At 39.7% G+C, this 18,412-nt stretch overlaps 2 protein-coding genes across 3 annotated transcripts; one reads left to right on the top strand and one right to left on the bottom strand.

Moving 5' to 3' along the window:
- Window positions 1–398: 398 nt before the first annotated feature.
- LOC146564189 (uncharacterized) lies at window positions 399–13,048 on the bottom strand. The gene is made up of 9 exons (XM_085291779.1): window positions 12,789–13,048; window positions 7,341–10,612; window positions 6,788–6,929; window positions 6,571–6,696; window positions 4,440–4,577; window positions 2,943–3,083; window positions 839–889; window positions 651–755; window positions 399–537 (listed from the first exon to the last, which is right to left on the bottom strand). Exons 3-9 carry the CDS (start codon window positions 6,927–6,929, stop codon window positions 434–436), a joined length of 807 nt encoding a protein of 268 aa, XP_085147905.1. The 5' UTR covers window positions 7,341–10,612; window positions 12,789–13,048; the 3' UTR covers window positions 399–433.
- tnfrsf1a (tumor necrosis factor receptor superfamily, member 1a) lies at window positions 11,988–18,072 on the top strand. Of its 2 annotated transcripts, none has more exons than XM_085291773.1 (10): window positions 11,988–12,180; window positions 13,365–13,566; window positions 13,661–13,775; window positions 13,884–14,009; window positions 14,129–14,284; window positions 14,378–14,456; window positions 15,181–15,224; window positions 15,440–15,627; window positions 15,718–15,832; window positions 15,939–18,072. In XM_085291773.1, the coding sequence occupies exons 2-10, from the start codon at window positions 13,498–13,500 to the stop codon at window positions 16,226–16,228; spliced, it is 1,182 nt and encodes a 393-aa protein (XP_085147899.1). In that variant the 5' UTR covers window positions 11,988–12,180; window positions 13,365–13,497; the 3' UTR covers window positions 16,229–18,072. The 2 variants fall into 2 exon arrangements, with proteins under 2 accessions (XP_085147899.1, XP_085147898.1); XM_085291772.1 differs by having other exon boundaries at window positions 12,005–12,180; window positions 15,715–15,832.
- The last annotated feature ends 340 nt before the right edge of the window (window positions 18,073–18,412 follow it).

Here is an 18,412-nt window from a genome sequence, read left to right as displayed (position 1 = left end):
AAATGAAAAAGAAATAGAAGAAAAAATGTACACAGAACATCCACATGTGATATTGAAAAGCTGGCTACAAAAGCAGCTAATTATGTCTGCACATATATGTAGATATACATGAAATATGTTTAACTTTATGTACTATAGTACATACTTTCCTTTCACTGCCACAATGTCCCCTCTGTCTTATCAGTTCCAAGATTTTTACCCACCACAATTTTATACACTTCAAAGTCACAGATGCCAAAATGATCATCTGTCCTCTCAGGAAACAGCAACAGTTTCAAACTTTCCACCTTCTGGCATTCCACTGATCAGCACGGCGCGGAGTGCCTTTTAGCTCCATTTAAATGTCCAAAAGCAGTGACGAATGTTTTGCATCTGGGATGTGCCACCGAGTGTCTTGTTAGGTTCTCGCTCCTCCAAATTCCAGATCTGGTCTTTAACACATAGGTTGGTCACATTTCCCGCACACTTCCTGGACGGGCTTGGACACTTCTTCATCACATGCAGGTTGTGTGGCAGGTTTTTCAGCCAAGAAGTACCCTAAGCAGCAAGAAATGACGGGATGGTTTTAATAAGAATTTAAACATTTGGGGGTATTTATAACACAAAAGTTCTAAGAAAAATATTAAGTGATTTAAAAGAAATCTACTAACCGTGAGTGAACCTAATCCAGACTAAAAATGGCTTGATTTTTGTCACAACAACCAGTGCAATTCCTGTACACAGGAGGGCAATTATCACCAGGAACCACACCGTATCTATAATAACACATGAGAGAGTTAGTTTCCATAATTTACATCAGTTCAATAATTTCACAGGCAACACAATTTGGCTACTTTACCTGCAATCGGTTTAGTGGCGAGCCTGGTGGTGGTAACATCAGGTGTCGCCACTAGAGGGAAACATAAAAAAAAGAGAACCTTATAAGCTCACTGCAGGCATTATTAGTTCGATGACAAGATGACACTATTGTGGCTTGGATTTGTCAGTGAGCTCACTCTTTTGTCCCTAATGTTTAACTTATTTCATCATGTGTTTGTGTGTGTGTGTGTGTTTGAATGTGTGTGTCCTTTCTCCACGGTTACTACAGAAGAGGCAAACAGTTACAAGAACATGCAAATAGCTTCCAAGCATTATTAACAGCTCATTTGTTTGGATTATTTTTAGTCATGTAACAGTTTCAGCTGAATCAGAAACATTTTAGGGATTCTGACTATGACCTGTCCACATTACTGTATGTAGGCACGATTACAGTACAGGAAAACACATGCTACAACTAGGGCCTCTACAGTGACATTTAAAAAAAGAGACAACAGACTGTTTTGCTCAACTGCCCTCGTACAGAGCCCAGAGTGATAATAACACAGGACACGACATTAAGACTTTGAATCAGTTAACAGATTCATGTACTACACCCCTAAATCTGCCTGTCTTCTAGAACTTGTTATCATGGATTGCTACACTGTTACTGAGTTATGTTGTAGGGGGGATGGAGGCATGAAAGGAAATTTCCTTTAAGCACTGCGCAGAGCTTTGCCAGGAGGCTGTTGAGGTAGACAAGAGAAGTGCACAATTCTCACATTCTCACCTGTGTCTGTGCTCTCCTCTGTGGTTAGGTTTAGGCAACTCAAGCACTTCACATGAAGTTAGTAAATTCCCTAACCTTTGTGAAGTGCTGATGGTGCCAAAACGTAACCATAATTAAAAAAAATCTGTTTAAGCTGTAAGTTGTAAACAACATTTCTTCATTGTGTTTCATGAAAAATGCGATCTGATAACAAATATTTTATTTTTTAATTTGTTGTTGTTTTAAACACTTTTAAACACTGATGTTATCACCTCAGAGTGCATACTTGTCCCTCGCAGACACAGTGGGTTTAAGGTGGATGACATCAGCGTTAAAGGCATCTAAACTCATTACTGGCAGACTGAAAGATGCTAAAAGGCCACATAGAGCTGACTGACCTCTGTAGGGTTGTGGGTGATGACTATCTATGATTGGGTTTCTCTAAGCAAGTCTTGACGTTAGTGCTGCTTTACAATATCCTGATGGTACTTTTGTGTTGATATCTTCTTTTCTTTGGGTTAAAATATGCACTCAAAAAATTAGTCTTTGCCCTCATAAACACAAAATGAAACTGAAGTATATCAAATCAAAGGTTTATTCATTTAATTCATTAATCGTGATTTTTTTTAGGGAGCTCAATGTAAGTTTCATTTGGCCAGATTCCATTAATTTGAACATTTTACGTTGTACTTACGTAACTGAATGTTTTCATGTAATCAGATTACTTAACGTCACCACTTTGGGCATGAATATTTTTTGAGTGTGAATGTTTCCTTGTTTGTAGGTACCCCACTGGATCCAGACAAACACGCTAGTAAATGCTCTTGTGCATACATGTAAATAAACAGTTTCTTTTAACAAACTTATTACTCTGAGCTACTTTCAGTCTTGTTTTCATAAAATAAGGCATTTGAACTCATGGGTTCTCAGGAGTATTTTTAAATAAAAAGAAGTTATATTCCCAGATGTAGTTAAATGAGTAACTTCTCATGAAAAATGAGCATTTGCTGCCCTTTTGTGGTTCAGCCTGTACACTCAGACAAGTTTGACGCCTAAATCATTTTGGTGTAAAAGATGAGTATATCTGTTATGTTATTGCTTTTCATGGTAGTGTTAAATTAGTCTCCGATCTTATGTCTTTGGGCAACGCATCTACAATGTTATTTTTTGTGCTTTTACACTGATAATCTGTAGCAAATTGTTAATGAAAGAATGCAAAACGACAAAGCTCCTTAATGAGAATGTGATGCTGCACGTGGCCCTCAAGTGTGTTATGGTTGAAACTATTCAAAACAAAACACTGCAATGAATAAATGATAACCACTGTGTCAACAATTGTTTCACATTTAGTTGATTGTGCCGAGAAGGGCTCACTTACCAGTAGTAGATGGAGGGACGGTGGGTTTGACTGTGGCTGGTATCAATACACACTCTTTACAGTCTTGGTCTTTGCACTTGTAGCCAGCCTTACATGTGCACACATGAGTCGGGTTGCAGTCTGTCTTGACCTCCACTTTTGCTGTGGAAAAACACGGTCATTGTTAAAAGTGATTTAAAGACGGATAAAGTTGAAAGTGTATGCAAAGGATGTCTTTGTGATAAAACTGAAAATGTGAAATGACTCACAAAGCTAGGCACGACAGGTAAAGATTCTGGTTTGAAGTCATAAGACCGTTATATTATCACGTCTGGTGCTTCTTCTTTAGAGAATTTTAAACACTTTTTAAACACTGATGTTATCACCTCAGAGTGCATACTTGTCCCTCGCAGACACAGTGGGTTTAAGGTGGATGACATCAGCGTTAAGTGCATCTAAACTCATTACTGGCAGACTTTAAAAACTAGAAACAACGAGCTGAAAGATGCTAAAAGGCCACATAGAGCTGACTGACCTCTGTAGGGTTGTGGGTGATGACTATCTATGATTGGGTTTCTCTAAGCAAGTCTTGACGTTAGTGCTGCTTTACAATATCCTGATGGTACTTTTGTGTTGATATCTTCTTTTCTTTGGGTTAAAATATGCACTCAAAAAATTAGTCTTTGCCCTCATAAACACAAAATGAAACTGAAGTATATCAAATCAAAGGTTTATTCATTTAATTCATTAATTGTGATTTATTTTTTTAGGGAGCTCAATGTAAGTTTCATTTGGCCAGATTCCATTAATTTGAACATTTTACGTTGTACTTACGTAACTGAATGTTTTCATGTAATCAGATTACTTAACGTCACCACTTTGGGCATGAATATTTTTTGAGTGTGAATGTTTCCTTGTTTGTAGGTACCCCACTGGATCCAGACAAACACGCTAGTAAATGCTCTTGTGCATACATGTAAATAAACAGTTTCTTTTAACAAACTTATTACTCTGAGCTACTTTCAGTCTTGTTTTCATAAAATAAGGCATTTGAACTCATGGGTTCTCAGGAGTATTTTTAAATAAAAAGAAGTTATATTCCCAGATGTAGTTAAATGAGTAACTTCTCATGAAAAATGAGCATTTGCTGCCCTTTTGTGGTTCAGCCTGTACACTCAGACAAGTTTGACGCCTAAATCATTTTGGTGTAAAAGATGAGTATATCTGTTATGTTATTGCTTTTCATGGTAGTGTTAAATTAGTCTCCGATCTTATGTCTTTGGGCAACGCATCTACAATGTTATTTTTTGTGCTTTTACACTGATAATCTGTAGCAAATTGTTAATGAAAGAATGCAAAACGACAAAGCTCCTTAATGAGAATGTGATGCTGCACGTGGCCCTCAAGTGTGTTATGGTTGAAACTATTCAAAACAAAACACTGCAATGAATAAATGATAACCACTGTGTCAACAATTGTTTCACATTTAGTTGACTGTGCCGAGAAGGGCTCACTTACCAGTAGTAGATGGAGGGACGGTGGGTTTGATTGTGGATACACACTCTTTACAGTCTTGGTCTTTGCACTTGTAGCCAGCCTTACATGTGCACACGGTGTTATGAGTCGCGCTGCATTCTGTCTTGACCTCCATGTTTGCTGTGGAAAAACACGGTCATTGTTAAAAGTGATTTAAAGACGGATAAAGTTGAAAGTGTGTGCAAAGGATGTCTTTGTGATAAAACTGAAAATGTGAAATGACTCACAAAACTAGGCACGACAGGTAAAGATTCTGGTTTGAAGTCATAAGACCGTTATATTATCACGTCTGGTGCTTCTTCTTTAGAGAATTTCAGTTTGATGAAACAAGGTCTTTCTTAAATGATGCTTTAGTGTGCACACCTCAATCTGATGTTACATATTAGCAATCAGCAAACTACTTATATGACTTCCAAAGAGTCACAGTCATCCCAAAACCAAACACACAAAGTGAAAATCGTAAACAGAAATCATTTTGTGGCATTTAGGGTTACAGAGGGACGTAGCACAACATGCAGAGTCTTAAAAGCTCACCAGCCAACAGCGGTCCACAAGCAGAATAAAAATATTTTCACTTTTTCCAGACAGATTACTATAAAATGAGCAGCTGAGGTCACAACACGAGGACTGTGGACATTTTAAAGCTGGCAGCGACTCTTACGTGTGTGCTCAGCACTGTTTTACTCTGCTGTCTTATAATAATGAATTAAAATGCAGTGAGAGCAGTAAGCAGCATAAACATACAGAGTAGTAAACAGAAGAGAACAGGTAACCAAGCATTTTGTTCCATGAAGCCCTCTGAGGTCCACACATCCAAACTCTTATCATCATCACCAACAAATCATTGGCACCAACAACACAGAAGCACTTTTTATATCACTGCTCTGCTATGCAAAGTTTTTGAGTGGGCTGAATTATTTCCATAGCCGTTAATTGGTATAAAGCCCCTTCTTGTGCTTTGAACGCCCACCTTCCTCTGCTGAAGAAATGTAAACAGTTGTTCTAATGTGCAGGTGTATAAACAATAAGTAGATGTTTGGTCGATGTTAAATGTCTATATGTATCTGGTTTGTAATTTGGAAAAAGGTATGTGAGCCCTTTGATTATGATATGTGTAAAAAAGGCTTCTTGGTTGACACACAAAAAAGTCAAATTCAGCTAAAATGCACATGTAGCCAAAATTGAGACCGAGAAACTCAAATTTGTCTCAGTTCTGTGTTTTCTCTTGTCTGTTTTCCACAGTGACATTTAAAAAAGGCACGACATGCTGTTTTGTTCACCTGTACCAGCACAAAGCCCTGAGTAATAATAACATAGGACATGACATTTCTGCTCTTTCCACTGTTTGCTGCTTTTTTGGTATTTTGCTCTTTTTTCCACTGACATGAAGATGGTCTGCTTTTTCAGCCTCCTCCTGTCTCGGTGGGCTGTGCCGCAGACCATGTCGAGATTACTGTGTAAACACAAACTTCTGCTGCAGAATCTCATCATATTAAACCCCAGTGCTGGCTCACAGTTGGTTTCACAGACCCCCTTCTCTTCCCCTTCTGTCTTTCATCTCCTTCTGACTGTATCCCCCCGTTGATACATGAAATGGGAAATCCCCTTGTGTAAGTTTTGTATATGCAAACTTCTCTGAAATCCTGAGTTGAGAAACAGCTAGCAGTCTGACTTTGTCAAAATTCTGTGGAGTCATTGGTCAAATGCAGTGGTCAGGTCGACAGAGAGTTAATGACTCACTCACACATCTCACATCAAGAGAGAGCATGATAGAGCTCACACACTAACACAAAATGTATAAGCAACCACATGTTTCACTATAACAAGGGGAGGGGGGGTCCTGAGTAGTATTTTTACTGTAATGCTTTGTCATTCTTCTATCTGCTTAAAAGATAACAGGTGCGCTCTAGCGGGAATATCTGTGTACAAGAGCTCGAATCAATGTGTCTGTAGAAAAACGTGTAAGTCGTAAAACCCACTACGTCATCATTCCTGCCACTAAAGCTCTTTGTGCTGTCAGTCTAAAAATTGCCTTAAAGTTTTCACACATTTCAAATCCTCACATGTACTGTAGCGCCTCCACGCCCAAAGCTAAAGATGTGAAGTTACTCACGTTTACTGCAGCTGTCACAAAATTCACAGTTCATCGCCGTGTTGTAGCCGGCTGTGTATTTCCCAGCTTCACAGGGTTCACATTTATGGTCACAGTTTTTCTGTGAGCGTCTGGCCATAAACTCACCTGGAATATATGAAACATCAGTTTGCAGTTAAAGCACTACTGTTGACATCACAGCCATGAACTTTAATGGGATGTGAGGAAGTTACTGTACCTGCAGGGCACTTTTCACAACAAAACGTAGGTGATATATATGGCCAGCTGTACTGTGTTGGACTGCAAGTGGGCTTTACAGGGTTAGAAGATAGCAAAGGTAGGAAGCACAGTAATGGTAAAATAAAACAGAGTGGCCGCATCTGGGAAGAAACATACAAGAAAAGAAGAGGAGGAGGAGGAGGAGGAGGAAAAGGAGGGGAGTAAGCAGAGACAGGAGGAAAAGTATTACTATCATGATTCTGTCAAATGTATTCACATAACAATCCCAGCAGGCACTCAGTGAAACACACTAAAGATTAAAGATGATAAATATCATAACATCTTCCATTCTGAGAAAAAGAATTCGGTAGTCAGGCTGCCTAAATATGTTAGGACACACATTTTAAATTCTAAAAAAGCCTGTAACACACTGATGATAAAACACATACAAAATACAACACTAAGAGAGACCAGCTTTACATCCTAATGCAAACAGGTTACAAGGCTCTACTAAAACATTCAAAATGATAAAGTTATAGCTGAAAATACATGCTGTGAAAATCTTTACTTACTGTGGAGGAGAGGTTTTAGCAAGATGTCACTTGGGACCCTCTGAGCCTGAGACTGAGCAGGGGACGAGAAGTGTGTCAAGGGACTATTCATAAAATGTCAGAGATGACTCATCCTGAAAACCTTACATATTAACAGTCAACATCCTTGTCCCACTCTCTCTCTCTCCTGTCTTTTTGGAGACCACCTTGGCTGTGCACAGAAACATACCCCCGTCAGCCTCCACATTTTTCCATCATCCTATCTCTCTCGTTTCCTCCAAAATCTGCTTTTGCTGCGAGCACTCTGATGCTTTTTATTCTCTCGTTTTCTCTTTCACCTCTGCCACTCTCGCTCTCTCTCGCCTCTTCTTAGCACAGGATGATGAAGTCGTTTAATGTAAGGCATCGTTTACCTCATAGGTATCTTTTTACTCTTATAGAAAGGTGTTAATGAGAAAAATGTCATTCCAAGAAATTACTTTGTGATAATGAGAAGGCGTGTAATGTTATGAGGATTGAAAACATTGCAATGCCAATTGCATGCATAGGTCCCAAATTGCTCATTACAAAATTTTTTTATCATTTCAAATATAAACATTTGGCTGACAAAAAACCAAAATGTTTCTGTAGAATAACGTGCAAGTTAAGAAACAGTTATGTTATTCTTTATCAACTCATATACACATTGGAGCAATTAAAGGATAATATGCGCGATTATTGGCTGTGTGTGTGCGTGCGTGTAATCCAACTGTGTTGTCAGTTGGATTACTCAGAAGGTAAGGACTGATTAATATAAAAATGTTACCAAAAGTGGAGCATGGGTGAACCTACAATTTTAAGTTTTGGAGTCAGATTTAGAGCCAGGATGACAGGCAGACTGAGGCGAACAAAAAGCGAGCTGTTTACTGCAGACTGATGTCAAGGTTGTACAAATGTGAATCATGAGGGACAAAGGAAACTGAAAACTATAACTACTGAAACCTAAGACTTGAAAGCACACTAAGGCCTTCAAACACCAGAAACACCAGAGGTCGGGACCACTGGGAGGGAGAACAGAAACATACACAGACAATATACACAGAAGGGTAATTAGGGAAAGTGGAGATAAGACACAGGTGAACTAAATCATACAGAAAACAAGGTACAAGAAGCAAAAATAAAGGAAACGCACAAGGAATTCTAACTCTCAAAGTAAAACGGGAAATGTGATAATTAAATAGGGAAGACATACACGTGAATGAATTTAATGCACAAGACTTGACATAGCAGAAAGGGAACACAGGAAGGATTACAATTACAATTACAAGGCAACTAGGAACCAAGAATGGGGCTAAATTTACTAAGAGTAAAAAAAAACAAGAAATGATATAAAACATTAAATAAACCTAATAGAAAGTCAAAAAAAAAAAACTTACACAATGGGCAAACTAGCTGAGTTTTTTTTAAAGGCTGACATTTTGATATAGGACAAAATTGGGCACTTCACATCACAGCTTCACATACACTTCTGAAGTGGGATAACAAAAAAAAAGTGAGGCATCATGTTTAAGATAGACTCTCAATATAATCACAATATTAAAAAAACGATCCGGATCCAGACATTCATCTGGATCCAGCAGCTCATTTGTTCATGGTGTGGACCTCATTGATATCCTTGTATGAAGTCTTAGACTGTCTTCTGTTAGTTTCATGCACACTTCAGTTTGTTATCTGAAGGTTGAGTGTATTTTTTCTGAATTAAAACAAAAGGTATATTTTCCAGACGGGGGTAAAACCGTGCTGTAAATGATAAGAATGATATGTTTCTAGTTAATTGCTTTATTATTGGTGTAACTGGTAGCGTAGGTGTGAGAACATTAATCAGCAAAAACTGACAAAATGCCATTAGTGTGTAGATAGCTGCCAGCCAGCGATAATTACTATACTTGACCTCAGTTTTCACAGAAACCAAGCCACAGCACGTGACCTCCTTTCAACAGTGAAACGGGGACTAGGTTTAAGGAAATAGGGGCAGCCTCAAGTGACAAGTGTGACTATAGCTGAGTAGCAACACTCAAACAGAATACAGAGATGACTGGATGAGAGATGACTGTGCAACAAGACCATGGCTGATCATGAACTGGTTACAGCAAAACTGGTCATGCTTATCTTGAGGTTTCAGTATCAGTATTGATGCTTGACCGTAAGAGTTGATATGTCTAAACAGAACTTCAAAAGTTCTTGTGCCAGGAACATGTTGACTCTTTTGTTATGAAGTAAACAGATAAACAACGCCACTTTTTAGTTGACAAAATCTGCATGCTGAGTCAGAGATGAGCCAGTCAGTCCTCACAGCTGGACTAGAAGACTGTGTGGGGGAATCAACAGTCTATTTGCATGTGCATTTTTGCAAAGACCTATGTATGCCAAACGGGTTAGTGTAAGTGACACTTTATGTGTGACACAGAGGAAGACTGGGTGAGAGGGAGGCGGAAGAGTGAAGAGATGAAGATGCTTTTTTTGTTGCTACCTATAAAGGAAGGATGTGGTTTTTCTGAGGAAGCACTTGTCTTGCTCTGCTGAATGAGCTCTTTTAGTATACTGTAATAGCAAAGTCGCGTGAGGTAACGCTCTGCTGGCCTCTTTAATAAAGGACTGGTCTACTACAGGATGCTCTTTTAAAAATTATGGTGCCTATAAATATAGTTAAGTGATACTTGCCTTACAGCCTATGCTTAATCTCTGTAGTCAATTTCACAGTATGCAAAGACGTTTTTATCAGGTCCTTTCCAGAATAACTAATGATTTCAAAGTAATGGCTTAACCACTCAGCGTCCACTCAATTGGTGATTCGTTTAGGAGTAAAATGATACAAAGGTATTAAAGGTTCATCCCTTTATAGGACATTTTCAGATCTTTGGCACATTCAAGCAGAAGAGAGCAAGACGAATGTCATAGACTGCAAGTGTGGAAAGAAAGTGAAAGACGTGCCCAGACCAGGTCCCTGACAGAAGCTGGGAAGAAGACACAACACGGGAGTAAAGGGAGAGCACGGGGATGTATTATCATTTATCGCACTGTAAATAAACGCGCCGTTAGCGTTTTGGGTCCTATTTTCCTCCACATCCCCACGGCTTGCCCTGGCAAACCGTGACAGAATCATCCCGCGTCGGTGGAGGCTGCACACTATTAAGTAGCTCCCTCCGCCGATGCTGATCCGCTGACGGTGTGTGGCATCTTCCTCGGGCGTGGCCAGCAATCTTCAGCCTGCAGCCCGGCCTCCTGGTTACAGCCACAACCACGCACACACCTCCCTATAAATACACACGGAAAAAAATAACAGTGAACACACACACAAAATATAAAAAGGTCCACAACTGCTCAGGGACCCTGGGTCCCTCAGAACGTTTTTTAACGTTTCAACGTTGTCTTTAATTAAAGAGTAGTTAATAAGCAACCCCGTTTACAAAAAGCAGCTGGCACACCTTAATAATGTAAACAACATGGCCTGCAGAGAGGTCAGTTAAGCATCCATAGCAGATGGCAGCACCTGCCTGCAATGATGGTACTTGTGACACAAATGTGAAAGCTACATACATGATATGTAGTAATGTCCCCTCCCTTTCATCACTGTGCTGGCTTTTAAATTCCTCTTTATCCCCTGGGAGGCAATCTTTTACCTTTTCATTCATTAGATCACAGCTCAGGCCCCAAAACGCTTCTGGATCGTCTTTGGTTATGTTTTTTATCTGGGTCCGTCCTTTGGGAGGTTTACGGGCTTGCCCAGCTGTGAGCAGACGCACAGAAAGACCCAGAACCCGTTTGAGACATACATAAATACTGAGCCACCTACACCTACACGTTATTATTACAGCTGTTTGGCCACGCCATTAACTCTGCAGTTATTGAGTCAGCGGAGCGTTGGCGACTTTTCTGCACAGTGTGGCTCAGCACTCTGTAACTTCACTTGGTCTCGGCTTCATAGATAATTTCTGTGATTCCTTAATGGCGCCAAAAGATTAAGGGGTGTTGTTCAATATTTTGATATATACGATGCCCTCCCCCGCAATGACGAAGTGGAAATCGTTGCTGGAGAGAAGACTGTCTGGAATATCCTGCTTAGTCTGCTGCCACTACGATGGAGGACTGATGGATGGATGCCAGATTTTAGCACTCACACTGGTGCGTGGACGTGCAGCGGCTTGCAGTCCTTGCCACTTGTATACAGAGGTTTTCTGAATATGAAAACCTACAATGCAATGCTAGTATGAACTACTAGCCCACGCAGTCTTTCGCACCGAGGTGAACCCCTCCCTGTATTTGGGAAAGACTAATCACCCTCTCTCCGTGATACTCTTTTTATCCGGTCAAGCTACTGGCCTATCGATGTTTAACTCTATGTTTTAGGTTGTGGATTGTTCCCTTAGATATCTGTGTATATATAGTCTAAAATTTAATTTAATATCTTTTTTTAATGTAGAAATTTCCAATTCATTTTTTTAAAAAGCTGAAAATGATCGTAGTGTGCTTTTATTTACAGATAGCTCCACATCCCAAGTGTTTTATGATTCTTGTTATTGTCCTTATTGAACTGAAGTTGACTTGTCTGCTGGTTTAACGGCTTTCCTACAGGTTTGTTGTGTTTTTGAACCTCAGGTGCAGTTTTGCCAGTTTGCCTGTGAAACTAATTCCTGTGAAACGTGCGCGTCACAGCATTTCCCGTTTGAGACCGCCTCCCCTCTTCAGAGACTGGGCAGCAGCAGCAGTTCTGTCGCGCTGCTTTCTCTAAAATATATATGTGTACTTCAGTAACTGAAATGCCGATTTCCACGCAAGGAGCTGAGGTTAAGAAATATTCCTCAGAGTGACGGTGGTCGTCCAGGTAAGTGACAGTTAAATATCTAAGCAGTGTGTCTGTGGGAAGGAGCGATTCATATCAGACTGTGGTGGGCGTTTGTGTGGTGGGTAGTTAAATCGAAACCAGTGACAAGAAAAAAGTTAAATGAAAAGTGCAGGTTAAGTTCTCAAACACGTCAGTGTAATCTGTAAATACGTAAAAATAAGACACGTCGAGTTTTTGTGCGCTTAAAAACACTCGAAAAAGTTTCTAATCTCAGCCTTTGACCGCGACAGGGAAGCGAAGAGGGAAGCTGCCCAAACAAGTGGCGCAGATATGCGACCTTCGTTTACTGAGCACAAAATCAGTCTCTCTGTGAATTATTTCTTTAGGGATCACACTGTCTTCACAGTAGTCACACCCAAACTCGTCCTCTTTAAGGTGTTTAAATTCATTGAATTAAGGGCTTGTTAACGGGAGAAGATGCATAATGTGCAGTATTATGTGTAGGATTGTATAAAGCACCGCTCTGCTAATAGTCAGCTTTAATAAAAAATCCAGGCGAAAACATTTGCAGCCTCAGCCCCCGCACGCGTTACATATCCGTATACCTGTGGCGTTACATTTGTGAGATAAATGAGATAAATTATTACCTGTGCAGCGGCTTGGAGAGAGTTTCGTTTAATCTTCTCACCATGCTGGGAAAACCACTTCTGATAATTCAACCTCTACCACACATACCATTTCATCTAATCTATTTAAAATTTCTGTCCAATACAAGTCTATGGACACAACGTGAACCCGGGGTTCACTTTGTTTCACTTCTGCTAATTTAAATGTAAAAAATAATTTTTAATAATGCTCCACATCTCTATGCAAACTCCTTCTATGTTATCAGGAGTTGAGCAACCAAACTTGGCAGGTCTCGGGGTTCTTATCTATCATCAGATGTTATGATGTCATTTGGTTACCTAGCATTCACCTACCAACTGGATTAAATAGCACATTTTTAGCATTTATCCAACCATAACACCTGATAAAAGCACAGTATGTCTTAATGTTATGACACAATACTGTAGCATATGAGTAGTTCTAAAGTGCACAAGCAAACATGGTAGCGGCTGACGCGATTAGAGCTTTAAAATGCATTCTGCTCTCTGCCAAAATCCTGCTTTATGATTTTTGTACTGTGCCTATTCCTAAAATCCTTTTTGTTAATTACCATTCAGCTGACCAGAGAACAGACCGCAATCCTACACAGCAGCCAAGGGGCCAGTGCGAGGATCGGGGGCTGATGGAGTGCAGCAGCTATGCTATGCAACTACACTTCCTCAAATTAGTGGACTTTGGGTCATTTTGATTATGGAGGCCCTTCGGCACAGAGGACAGAGGAGTAAAAAAGCCTCTTTTGGCACCTTACTTTGCCTGATGGTGAGAACACCTTAAAGGTCACTGCATGAAGAAATGAGAAATTCCCTTGTTGGGAACTTCTCTTTGGATATTCATTGTAAATTCTTTGTTTTAGTGCATGTTCATCACCACTTTGGCATCGTTACCAGAGTCACAGGAAGTTAATAAGAACTGTAAACCTGACGAGTTTCACACTGAAGATGGAATATGTTGCAACAAATGCAGTCCAGGTACTGTATGAGCCACTGTATGTCATATATATCCACAGTGACAAGCAAATAATCTGAGACATCATCAAGCTAACTTTTTGTTTTTACACGTAATTTTCCTGTTTTCAGGTTTTAAGCTTCAAGAAAAATGTCATGGTCCCAAAGAGAGATCAACCTGCACACAGTGTCCGGGAGGACAGTACTTAGAATTTATGAACTACTCCCCCAACTGCCTACCTTGCAGAACCTGCAAAGGTAGAGCAACTTTATCCTTTCCTGACTCAGTCTAACATGTTAGATTTAGAAGTATATCTTCAGCTTCAGGTTTGCCTTACTTGATTTTCTTTTGTGTGTGTGTGCGTTCCTTTCTGCAGCTTTAAAGAATGAAATCCAGGTGTCGCCATGTTTAGGAAACCAGAACACTAAGTGTCGATGTAAATATGGATATTACAAGATTAGAATTGACAGCGAAACCTTTGATTGTCGCAGATGTAAAACGTGCAAAGCCGATGAAGTGGAAATGCAGAAATGTAAGCCTTAACTTATTCCAGTACCCACTAAGTCATGGCCCATAATGCATTTCTTCATGTGAGTCTAAATAGAAACAATCTTGCTGTTCACAGGTACACCAGATAATAACACTGTGTGCAGATGTAAGGACAATTACTACAAAGACAACGGCAAGTGCAAACTGTGCGAGAGGTGAGCATACGACTGTTGTATGTGAGCTTTGTGTGTGTGCGCATTGTTCCTATTTCACTGTTTGGGATTGTTTGTTTAAATGTTAACGGGGAAGTGTGTTTGTAGAATTGAAACTCTCAGCACATTTCTCAGTCTTTCCATTTGTTGGCAACAGAGAAGTTATGACACATGAAAACCTGAGATGTGAACAGTCACTGAACAAGTTCTCATTTGTTAAACACACGGTCTGTCTGTCCCACTCAGGGAGGAAGTAAATGTTTATAAGTCTTAGAAACACTCGAGTCAAGCCGATGTAGACAAATGTCTTATGTGGATGTCTTATACTTAAAAAAATAGAATTATGAATGTAAAAATCATGGCAACCCACATTTTGTGTTAGTTAATAATTTAGCATGTGGATAGGTACAGTGGTATTTATCATGGGAAAAAACCTGAGAGCCCAAGGGAACTTGCTGCCCGTACTTTCAACAATCCCAAGCTACATTCTTTCTAACAAATAAATGTAGCAATTAGTAGTGATTGTGACAGCTGAATAAGTGTTAATTCAACACTAATTACTTGCTTAGTGGTAACTTTGAAACAGTACTGAAAGTGTGAAAATGAAATTGCTTGAATTCATATGATGATGTAAAAAAGGCATCTTGGCTGTCATGTGAATCGTTTCCTCTTTAAGATGTGCTACTTCCTCGTCCGTGTTATGAAAAGTGTTCTCTCTTCTCCACAGTTGCTCTCCTCAGTGCAACCACTTGTGTTCAAAACCCACAATAGGTGAGCACCAACCAGGCCCTCTTTCTCACAAAAGAGTGAGCAAATAGAATAATCATAGATGTACTTAAGCATATTATAATATTATTAATAATTTTGTTGACTAAGACATAATGTATGTTTTTTCAATTCTCAACTCCAGTAAAACTTTACATTTTCTGTACATTTTCTTTTCTTATGTTTTAATATGGATCTATTTTTTTTCTGTAACTCTCTAGCTACTTCAAAAGAAAATACGCCCAATGAATCGGACTCTTTTGTCAGTATAATTGCTGGAGCTGGAGCTGGAATATTAGTGTTGATGGTGTCTGTGGTTTTAATGACGTACGTGATCACGAAACGACAAACCAAAAAAAGGCTACTACGGTCCTCCCAGCGATCTGACACTTCCCAGGAATCTTGTGAGGTACGTTGATTTAACTGCCGGTCGTTACTTTTCTCAGTTCGGTCTACAATCTGCAGACAATAAATAGGATCTGCTCTTGTTTTATAGCAGGTCTTGGTGAAGAGTGAGGAACATTTGGAGACCATTGTGACAGAGGTTCCTCAGACTTCTGTGGCCCAAGTGGAGACGTCCAAACTGCCTGACTGTGTCCCGCTGGAAATCAATCGTGAGTGTATAGCTCCTCATCAGAGGTCCAGTGTGCAAGCTTCAACAAAAAGTGCTCAGTTGTATCGCTTTTGCTCAATACCCCTATTCATTTCTCCCCCCAACAGTCTCTGAGCTGATCTATGCCGTCCTGGATCTGGTACCTGTGGTGCAGGTGAAGCAGCTGGTGCGTTGTCTTGGTGTGACTGATACAGAGATTGAACAAGCAGAGATGGATCACCGATCCTGCCGGGAGGCTCACTACCAGATGCTGCGGGTGTGGGCCTTACATTCAGGTGGAGGAGGACGAGGTGGAATGCTGCACAGGCCACTGTTCAATGAATTATTAGAAAAACTAAGAAATATGCACCTGGGGAAAGCAGCTGAGGAACTGGAGACAAAATATGGCATTCAGTAACTCTGTAAAACGTGCCAAGAGGAACAAAATGCTTATGAGCCCAAGTATTGCTGGCTTTAAGGACTCAATCGTGGATGCCAAACTGGCCTGGTGCTACAACAAAAGCAGCAGCTTTATTTCACAGTACACATATGAGACTGAAGACTTTGGGTCCTTCTTTGACAATCACACAGCGAGATGACGGGAAGAAACAACTAAGAACAAATGAACAAATGGCTGAAAGCGTCGCAGAAAACGTTTGCATTCAGATCATTTTCAAAGAGCTTTTTACAATGAGTAGTTTTTTACATTTTGAAAACCAGGATTATTTCTTTATTGCTGAGCAATATCTGAGAAGACTGATGCTACTCTCTTCACATTATATATAATCCTACAGCTATTTTGTACCTTTAAACCAAGCCAAGCTATACTCCCCAAAGCAAACTATATTTCCCAAAGACGCAGACATTCATTAACATGACCAGTGTTAAAGGCTAGTTGTTCCTCTGGCTCTAGAATGACAGTCCTACGCTGCACCAGTAGAGAAGTCCCAAGTTGGGCGTTGAGACAGTTTTGTGACCAAAAGTAGCCTCAGGAACAAATCTGACAACTTAAAAAACAAACAAACCCAAAATGAGCAATGTAAGTGTAGCGTGAGACAATGTGATGGTGCAATTGTAGAAATGCCAAAGCAGACAAATAGATTTTGAGGTAAAACATGCAAAAAGAAATGTTTGAGATTCCAAAAGAAAGTCTAGTTGAGTCATGCCAGGTAAATGTTGGCACGTACGATGGAAGAGTGGTGGAGAAATTGCACTCATTCGTTGTAGCGTAGGATTCAGGAGGCATTATCACTGTGCGATCGGCATACCTCAAACTTAATATCCTGCTAAAGCTTTTTCCTGCTAAAATCTTGCAGTCTGAATGCACCTTAACCAATGTGTTATTTCTTTATTATCACTATGACAAGTCTCTTAAAATGGTTGATGCATTTTGTACCGTATGCATTTCTATGTAGTTTTATTAACTTTTAGGGGAGTCAAATGTATCTACTTTACTAGTGTGTTTAACTTAAGCTACCCATTTTTTTTATTGTAAATAGTTACAATTAAAAAATAGTTACAAGTTAAACTTATTATTGCAAAACATGTATTTCTTTCTAGAGGGAAGTGGTGTATTTAATCCCGGTACCGTTGAGTTAACAGGTAATGTTTTAATAGGACAGTGGTTCACAAACATTCTGTGGCATGCTTCAACTTAAAAATCTATTTATCAACCCCCCCTCCACCCCCACCCCCACCTCCTTTCCCTTGCAAGAGCTCGTGCACGGTTTCTGTCACTCATTAACATCGATGAGGAAGGAACTTAAAAAAAGAGGGACAGAGATTCTAGTTGAATTTCAGTCATATGAAGGTCAGCACAGTAATACTGACAAGCTTTTTACCCCTTGATTGTGCATGTTCTTCCTCTGGTGCTGCACCCACACAGGGAGGCCCACCTTGCAGTTGAGGACCACTGAAATTGTATTGGAAACTTTGTGGTTCCTACTTACAGTAGGGCTGACTGCTGCCACATTCAATGATAAGCTTTCAATGAAACCCTATCATGCAAGCATTATTCATACTGCTATAGAAAAGAGGACACACCTGTTCCCAGTGTCTCTCAGCTGAGCGACTTTTATAATACAGTTGTTTCACCGTGCAGATTCACATAGCAATCAGTAACATTTGAATTGAAAAGTGTATTTTCAAATGGTTTTATACTTAAAACAAAAATATTTACCGACTGGATGATGATTGTCAATCAATGTTGCGCATCAATCAAATGTAAAACTCAAGTTTTAATAAATGTGTCATGTCTCTTTCTCTGTGTGTCTGAGTTACATGTGTGAAAAATGTAATTGTGCATATTTCACTGCAGGCACGCTGCCAGTCTGCATTCCAACGGGGCTTTAATCATTAACACGAAATGTTATCTTTCTGTGGCTTTAAATGGAAGGATGTTTTGCTTTAACCTAACCTGATAGTTTTATAAAAATTCTATTTCTTTAGCTACATTCCTTTGCCTAGACCTCTTCCCCATAACTCCCTGTGCATGCAATATAAAACACTGAATCTCGTCTCTGTATCCCTTATTGGTTTCTCATATAATGAATAGCTGAACGAACACACACACACTCTGCTGCTGTTTTTAAACTTTCCTGGT

Source organism: Mchenga conophoros, linkage group LG11 (assembly GCF_057382185.1).
Source record: "Mchenga conophoros isolate Kocher_MC1m ecotype Shallow Benthic linkage group LG11, M_conophoros_male_GT1.1, whole genome shotgun sequence".
In the NCBI taxonomy this organism is placed as follows: Eukaryota; Metazoa; Chordata; class Actinopteri; order Cichliformes; family Cichlidae; genus Mchenga; species Mchenga conophoros.
This window is presented reverse-complemented; position numbering and strand designations above follow the sequence as displayed.